We start from the raw sequence: 9,026 nt of genomic DNA, 5'->3' as shown, positions 1-9,026 counted from the left end.
TAAAAGACATGAATTGAAAAAAAGATTGTCTAAATTGGAGAAGATGTGATCATTAAAAATGAAGAAAAGTATGAATATGTGGAGAACTGTGGTTGGTTTACTTGTTATATTTGTTGCTATGTATGTGTTTAAGAGCTGAAGATAAAGTTGTACTTGAAAGTAATGTTCCTTCTTCTACCCAGAGAATAACATGCAACAATCAAAATAATCAAACACCCTATATTATCAAAGACCTTCACACATCAAAACACATAATGCATGAAACTCGCTTATCTTTGTAGATGACGCTACTACACACAGCGCAAGTGAACGTTCGCGACAATCACAAACTCACGCCCATAATGCAGCACTATGAACTGGAAGACATTTTTTTGGGAGGAAGACAAAGCATATTTGTGTTATTGTGGAATTTTCCGTAATTGTTGGAGAGGGTAATGGATTTTATGAAAATCATGAAGAGACCAAGGGTTAGGGATCAATGTAAGTCTTAAAAAATGTATTTATTCTATAACTTTTTTTTTTTTTTACACTTTCACATCAGTAGCGTAATTTTCTCAGCAAATTTCGTTACTTTTGTTATTAACAACTCTACAAAAGATTAGAAATAACACGCATTTTAAAAAGTGAAGAGTTTAAAGGTATTTTTTAATTTTGAAAGATTTAAATATTCGCAGATAAAAAAATAGAAAATTTTTTTCCATGTATTATTTTTTTAACTAATATACAATTTTGTTAAAAAGGTATTTGTATTGGGACTACAAAAACCTAGAGAAAAATAACAGCAATCTTTAGTATGTGAAATATCCCAATAATACTTACTTTTAAATATTTAAATGACATCACTTTTAATAAAATCACCCTTAAAATGTTAGATTAGAAAACCAATTACTTCTAACCAAGTAATAGACCTAATTAATAAATTTTTTCACATACTAAAGATCTCTAGAATTCGGGCATAAGAAAGGTAAAGAAAGTACAACTTAAAACTATATCAGAGTAGAAAAGAAGTATTTGTCTATGTAGGATACCCACCAAAGGTTTTAACAAAAAGGGGTTTAATTATATTACAAGAAAGAGCAAGTGAGCCAGATTGCTGCAGCCTGCATGTATACAATTTTTGGATTGATGAAGATAGAAATACCTGCATTTTAACCATTAATGTTATTATTAAGGAATATATAAATTAATATCTATTTAAGATGAGCTATTTAGATATTAGTATTATACTTTTTTTTTTCTGAAGACAAAGAATTTTATTCATCAGAAATAGAATTGCAAATAGCTCAACTATTGGGCTAATACAAACAGAGTTGGGATTCTCCCAAACAAACTCAAGAGTAATAAAGACTTAATTTAGAAAAGGAATTAGCACTTCAATAGTATTATACTAGAAAAGGAATTAGTATTTTACTTTATCTAAAGCTAAAGAACAATCCTATATGATCAATATCATTTTTGACCAATATTTAGCTAATGCTCTATATCTTAAATACTAAATTCTAAATCATAAACTCTAAATTTTATAACTACTAATAATATAAAAATAGAATATTAACTAAAAATATTAACCCATTTTTCAAACACAAAATTTTAAGTTAGTTAAAGCATCTTTATTCTTCCCACTTCACACAATCGCAATCGCAGCCACCATTTGTTCTCTTCCTCACTTCCGCTACCATATTTCCTACGTTACAAAACTGAAGTAACGTATATCTGACATATTAAAAAGAGAAAACTGAAAGCTTATAATTAGCGAGGTTTATTATTTGTCTGTATTCTACTCCGTTTTAAATTCCTAAAATTGACCAATCAATCAACATATTATCCGAAATTGAAAAGCATGTGCGCTTAGAGTTTGATTATTCAAGTAATTGATGTATTTATTAATTTCATATAAGCTTAAATTGAGTTTGATCATTAAAAATGATAAATATAATTTAAAAATTTTATTAATTTATATTTATTAGTTTGTTTAAGTGTTCTAAATTTATTAGATTTTTTTTTTTCAAATTCCAAAAATAAATTAGATGAAACTGAAATTTGAGAAAGACTATACTACAAATTGAAGTCATAACCACATAGGTCATAGCACTATTGAATGGAATGTTAGAATGACTTTATTGATCCACCATACATTATTGCAATGTGCCCAATTGTCCTGGACTCACCACCGAGCTCACCGCCCTTCCACTCAGGTTCATCTCAAAATCACTAACAAACAATTAATAATTGGGTAAGCTAAAGAAAAGGACCTGAAAGATTAAGACACTCATAATAATATCTGCTAACTAATTTAAGCTAATTGAGTGGTCAACTCATTCTCACTCAAATTCGTGTTAGAAATTAGAATCCCACTTAATACATATAATAATTCATTAGCTGGCAACAAATCTTTAAACAAAATTCCGACAGATTAGTCGTTGGAAAACTAAAAAATAATAATAATCTATGAAGCACGGATACTTCGCTGAGTTATCGTGTCCGCATGTCGGACACATTTCGGACACGACACTCACTGACACTCGTCCGACACGCGTGTCTGCTGTGTCCAACTGTGTCTTAATAAAAAATAAAAAATTCTTTTTCGGACACTCCTGGACACACCTAAATACAATCACGTGTCCGCGTGTTCAGTCTTATTCTTAACATATATTCTTAAAATAAATTTAGATATAATATATTATTATTTATTAAAACAAAAAATATTTTAAATACTTGATATAATTAAAATAAGACATTAAGAATAATTAAAAATTTTAATTTATATTTTAAAATTCGTATGTCGACGTGTCCCGTGTCATGTCGTGTCCCGTGTCCGTGCATCATAGATAATAATAAATCCAAGAAAATAAAAATGACAGAATTTCAAAAAATAATATTATTTTGACAAAAATAAAAACCATTTCCTCTATAAAATAATATGTGTATTCGATCCAAAATTTTATAGAAATATTTAGATTACAGACATACACGTAGAAATAAATTTTTTATAAAATATATCCATTTAGCGCAAAACCAACGAATGTTAAAAATACAAAGATCTCGTCTATCTTTTTTTTTTGGTGACCAGATCTCATCTATCTTTTGATAGTGCACAAATCTTTCTGTTGCATTTATAGTTTACCCTTAATTTAAATGCTATATTTTGATTTTCTTATCATAGTTCTTGACATTTGACCATTATTTACTTAGATTAGTAATTGAATTTCTGAGTTTTATCAGCCACATTATCGCTTATCAAGAATTATCATGATGATCATTTGCGAATCAATTTTTGCACGGTAATAATCATGCTTCTAAGTGTAAAACCGAAACAATCCGCTGTTTACTATTTAGAACTCAAAAGTGTCTCATTCCAAAATAATACGACGGAGTTGGGAAGTGCACAATCAATCAAATTTATGAAGGAATTACACAATGTAAAAATTAAGCTTACAATAATAACAATAATAATAACTCAATGGAGATTGATGAACTACCCGAGTGATCTCTAGTTGCTACTAAGCTATAAAAGTGTAAATTAACAAGCCTAAAATTCCTTCCTTCTCTTCTTGCTCAAAACTAACACTTTATTATTACATTTGGAAGAGAAGCAACCATAATCAGTGGTAAGGTCAAGCAAGGATTGGTATTACAGCCTAACCTGAAGTTCTGTCACCCCCAAACCCTGATGCCAGAAACTCATCTTGGCTAAGATGGCTAACATCACCCCACAATTTTAAGGTCCATTTGTCCTCACCGTACATGTGAAAAACATTCACTGATGTGTTATGTATCTTCCCAGCAGGCCCCCCCTTTGGGCACGCCCACCTGTAAAGTGATCGAATGAATCCTCCGTGAGTAACAACTACTACTCTCTCCCCTGCAAATTAGTAAGGATATCATGATCATCATTTAGCTGCTAAGTAGAGACTTAAGGGAGGGATACAATACAATATATGTTAACATAATATAGAAAGAAAAATGTAGTGCCAATATTGTCCAGGGAAGATTTATGGTGCCCCTCCAATTTTGAGTAATCTGCATGTTCTGGAGTGTGTTTCATATAACTATTGAAATTATTCAATCAACTTACCAAAATGGACCCAGTCATTTATGATTTTCTTTTTTTTTTTTTAAAATGTGTTAACAAATATGGCAAGTGCCAAAATGCAATTGAAGGAAAAACTAAGTGAGAAATGAGAAATTTAAACTTGAGAAAGAAAATGACAAACTCCCTAATATCTAATCACACATGCATCTTACAAATCAGCACCTAAACTATAACCAACCACATGCTTAGCAGTAAATCATAATTTCCATGATATTTCACGATGCAAGGATTGTCATTGGTGGGCTACCTTTATGCTTTCTTCCAATTCTTTGCAATGCAGATGTGCAGCGCTGGAAAAGCTGGGCAATACTTTCTCCACCACCCTGTAAATGGTATATGCATCAATGCTATGTATATGCAAAACATTCTAAACAAATTATGTCCAATTGCCCATTAGGATAAACAAATTTAAAATAGATCATTCACTTAATTTTGCTCTAATACCGTTATTGATTCCACTATCATGCAAGATCAAGGAAGGGACAAACAACTAGCACCAAATGTTAGTACCAAGGAATGTATTGATTGGTTGTACCGAGTTCATCATTGTTTATCAGGAATCTTGAGTAATTCCAGCCAACTGGGAAAACATGTTTGTGGGCTATGCTAGAAAAGCAAGTTATGCAACAGTTCACTTCCGTTTCATGTTGACAATATTGTGAAAGGGGATAAGACAGCCCACAATGGTGTACTTCTACAGAAAGTTGGCCCTTGAAAATCACAGGCTTCCATTCCATCAAGCCATCAACTGCAATTTGAATTTGTGTGTATTATATGGAACAATGACAATTTTAAAATCTCTTTCAACACCAAGGAGTGGTATAAAATGGACTGAACCTACAGCTGGAAGGTTTTCTAGTGATGCTAGAGGAGGTATCAAAATCTCTTATGATCCCACTGTTATATTTCTATTTCAGCTGCATTTGTTTTGTATATGATGATTTGAACATCCCACTTTTATTAATTTTTCCATGAATGGGATGACTTTTATGCACTCACAGGCCACACTCAATACAGTTATGGGAGTGTAACTAAAATTTCACTAGGCATTGGCTTGTACTCCAATTTAGTTTCCCAGCACTCTTTGGGTTATGTCCTCGGCTTTCAGAAGCAACCTGAGCTATCAAGGAAAGGACTTGGTGGAAACAGAGAAAGGATTTTAACAGAAACACGGAGGCCTTTTGTTTAGCTTGTAAAGGAAATTTTTTGCGCTCTTTATAAACAATAAGGTGGAGGAGTGCTAAAAGCTTATCTTATAATTATGACCAACCTTGTTCTACTAGACATTGCTTGATTAGCTGGGAGTTGCATAAAAACAACTTGCTCTCAGTATTGGTCATTGTTGTGGCCTGTGCAAATTGACTGAGGGTCAGCTTGACATTATTAGCAGCGAAAGCTGCACCTCATTGGCTGCACTAAGTTGCATACAGCATACTATGTTGAACACAACCATTTAAATTTTTCTGATGTAACTAAATAACTGCCTCTTTTACCAAATATTCTAGTTTTGGTTGAGTGGTTAGTTTGTTATCTACAACTTATTGCAGGCCATGATCTAGATCTGGCTTTCCAGGAGGGCTGAGTTTTGGGGGATTTATTCTTGCACCAATTATCTAAAAACTTCTTAGGTAAGCATTCCCATGCTAGAGATGACAAAAAGGAAAGAAAATATCCCTGTTAAAGCAGTTTAGCTGCAAGAGAGGCTTTAACTGAAATTTGCAAAGCTGATCAAAGAATGCTGAATTTCAATTCCAAATGAATGAAATTTATAACTAGTGCTGTTTGCAAAATGAGAAAAGCTTTTACAAGGTACTAAAGGTAGTTTGAACTTTAAGATTGGAAGAAAGACATTAAGGCAAAGCTGCAGCAAGTAAATAAGTATGCAGATGTTGTTTGGGTTCGGGTAAATTTCATTGAAGCTGATAATTTCATTGAAGCTAAAGAAATTTAGGATGACTATAACTAGCTGACGAGGGAGTGTGTGCTCATCAAGTACATAGCATTTATAGGAGTTTTGGTGGAGCTTTACAGCAGATATTGGCGTGTTTGAAACTTTTTATGTTAATGATCCACACATGTTCATGTTCAAGGTGTGATAATACATACAGTTTCTTTTATTGGTGTCCATTTGTGGTTTCTATCAATGGCAGAAGTATGAATATGAGGCAAGATTGAGTGCATAAGCAATGTATGATGGCTATGGCATTTGGCAAATTCAATATGTGAGCCAAAATGGCTGAAACAGTTAATGAATGAACTCAAAGTGTGTGAACCTACCAAGATAGAGCACACATGTGATAATTGAAGAACCCTTCATATTACTATATCCAGTGTTTCATGAGAGGACCAAACATCTACAAACTGATACTCATTTTGTGAAAAAGAAGATATCAGATTGAGAAGTCATGACTACTCCTCTCATTATATATAATCTGCTTACATATACTTAAACCAGTCCAATACATATATAACTAGTTTGATACATATGATTTATATGCTTTAGCTGGAGACCCATATTTGAACACATGATAGTAAGAAATTTAACAGAGTAGAGTGGCTCAAAACAATAATGTCATGGGGGAATGGTTTATGTTGCACTATTCTTGTTGTAAATGGAAGTTATAATTAATCTCTCATGAACAGAAATACCAGTATGCTAAATTGAAACCCACTCAAGCAATTCGACCATACTCACTCTTTTATTATTGTTCCTTGTTTTCAAGTATACTTACTGGGATTTCTTGATCTTCATTCCTAGATGAAAAAGCTTTGTGGGCTATGGGATGAGTCTTTGCTGCTTCACGATAAATAAGGCCTTGAAGATCCCCTAGGTGTCTTTCCCGTAGGTCAGAATCTTTGATAACCTGGAATTTCAATCAAACATTAGACTGGCAGAAATCAAAGAATAGGTGCTAGATCAATCACATGTAATAAATCATCAGAGTGGAATCAAAATAAACCAACAAATTGTGAAATGATTCTGCTAATTTATGTCAATCATGAAGATAGCAATGATGACAGTAAAGGGGTAATATAATATGCTTATGGTTTAAGAGTTAAGGCATTATTGTCACCATGTGAAGGAAAAGATTAACTTGTCACTGTATATCATAATTACTACGAAATCATAAGAATAATTCATCAGCATGCATAATCAATGTGTAGCCAAAGGACAGTGGCAATGAAGAATATAAATAAATAAATTGCAAGACTTTTCAGACAAAGAGGTCCAATGACTTCAAGCATAGAACATGTTAAGGTGAAAATCATGATAAGGTTACTATCTTTGGACAATTGAATCATTCCAAAATGCTACAAGAATAATGTTGACTTTGAGATCAAACCTCTAGCCCTCCACATCTGGATGCAATAATCTGTGCTGTTTCATAAGCTCGTTGCAAGTCGGAAGAATATATAAAAGAGATCTTAGGCTCCCTGGATAGTCTATCAGCCACCTCCAATATGAAATTTACAGAAATTACAGTCAAAAGTCATTAATTAAAAAAATATGATATGCAGCTTGAGTCTGTTTGTTTATGAAAATGAGATAATGCAAAGAACAAAACTTACTGCAGCTGCTTGCTGTCTTCCAGCTTCGTTTAATTCAACATCTAGATGTCCCTGTTCACGTATATTAACAATAGAATTTAAAAAATATTCGAAAATGCAAACACATAGGTCAAATAATGTATATCGTAGAATGACAAGAAGTAACAGTACTTTTGTCATAACTATGCATGAAAAGAACAAAAAATATTGAGTATGCTGAAGCTGAAAACTGAAGAGAGGGTAATAATAATAATACCTGAATTCTTCCATCAGCATTCCATGCTGTTTCACCATGACGCACCACAACAATCTCTGCATACTCTGGATGAGGATGGCTATAACCACCATCAATTCACCAATCAGTTTCACAATGATTAAGGAACAGCAGTTTAGAAAAGAAAAAAGAAAAGAAAGAAAAGAACTCGAAAATCAAATAAGAAATCTCGCAATTTCGCAATCATAGTCACGAGAACTTTTTCACTCAATCGGGAAAACATCCGCATGAATGAGTGATTTTCACTTCCAGTGCTAAATGTTTCAGATGCAAAGATATGAAAAATGCCTATGATCAATAATGGCATGAAGATATTTTGGGAGGAAAGGTAAGAAAACGAAAAAGAAGGAACCTGGAGTTGGTATCGGAGATGGAAGAATCGGCCATTTGGAGTGAGTGAGTTGAGTGGCGAGTCAAAGAGACGTTTAAGGCATGCGGTTTGGGAAGAGAAGAAACGGATTTGAGGCGCAGAAAAGAAGGGAGTGGGATTGGCGGAGAAGAATAGGAATGGGAGCGAGAATATTTATGTTTCGGTATGCTTACGCTGATGCTGTCATTCACACACAACCAAGTGTTCATTTCCTAGTGCCTTCGCCCTTTCCACATGCGGTAACAGGTTATGAGCAAGTCTACTCAAGAATGCTATGGACAACTAAAAGTAAGTGTTAACTCAATTTAAATAAGAGTCGCTAGAGGATTATTAAAATTTTTTGTTTTTGGTTATTATTTTTTGTGTTATTTACCGTATTTTTTAATTTAATAGGTTAAGGATTAATTTATCGTAAATTAAAATTTTATTTAAGGGTTTATTGCTACCAATGGATAATTATATGTACGAATAAGTTGACTATTCAACCAATTCAAGTTGATTGTTTTTTGTTATTACTTGCACATAACAATTAATATAATTTATATGCATATTTATTAAAGTTTATACATATAAATTAATACAATTTATATCTATATTTTGCAAGGACAGAGCCACATAGTGGCAAGGAAGGACGATGCCCATAATTTTAATTTTTTATATGTAAATTTTAGTTTAACTCTTCTTTAAAATTTTATTTTAGTCTTATTTTATTATGTAAATATTTTTTACCTCTTTAATAT

General features: G+C 32.6%; 1 protein-coding gene across 2 annotated transcripts; it reads right to left on the bottom strand.

Moving 5' to 3' along the window:
- Nucleotides 1–3,374: 3,374 nt before the first annotated feature.
- LOC112720442 (phosphoglycerate mutase-like protein 4) lies at nt 3,375–8,569 on the bottom strand. 2 transcript variants are annotated; one of them, XM_025771380.3, is made up of 7 exons: nt 8,269–8,569; nt 7,899–7,977; nt 7,664–7,714; nt 7,438–7,548; nt 6,826–6,957; nt 4,341–4,416; nt 3,375–3,862 (listed from the first exon to the last, which is right to left on the bottom strand). In XM_025771380.3, the coding sequence occupies exons 1-7, from the start codon at nt 8,493–8,495 to the stop codon at nt 3,639–3,641; spliced, it is 900 nt and encodes a 299-aa protein (XP_025627165.1). In that variant the 5' UTR covers nt 8,496–8,569; the 3' UTR covers nt 3,375–3,638. The 2 variants fall into 2 exon arrangements, with proteins under 2 accessions (XP_025627165.1, XP_025627166.1); XM_025771381.2 differs by having other exon boundaries at nt 3,375–3,810; nt 8,269–8,566.
- Nucleotides 8,570–9,026: the final 457 nt, after the last annotated feature.

Source organism: Arachis hypogaea, chromosome 11, assembly GCF_003086295.3.
Source record: "Arachis hypogaea cultivar Tifrunner chromosome 11, arahy.Tifrunner.gnm2.J5K5, whole genome shotgun sequence".
Classification (NCBI taxonomy): domain Eukaryota; kingdom Viridiplantae; phylum Streptophyta; class Magnoliopsida; order Fabales; family Fabaceae; genus Arachis; species Arachis hypogaea.
Note: the sequence above shows the minus strand (reverse complement) of the source record. Positions and strands in the feature narration are given on the sequence as shown.

What these genes read in the sequence shown, in the direction of transcription:
- LOC112720442 (XM_025771380.3), bottom strand. Translation starts at nt 8,495, where the DNA reads ATGAACACTTGGTTGTGTGTGAATGACAGCATCAGCGTAAGCATACCG. An exon ending in ATCTCCGATACCAACTCCAG is followed by an intron (nt 7,978 to 8,268) that starts GTTCCTTCTTTT and finishes TGGTGGTTATAG; the next exon opens with CCATCCTCATCCAGAGTATG. An exon ending in CCAGATGTGGAGGGCTAGAG is followed by an intron (nt 6,958 to 7,437) that starts GTTTGATCTCAA and finishes TTGAAATTCCAG; the next exon opens with GTTATCAAAGATTCTGACCT.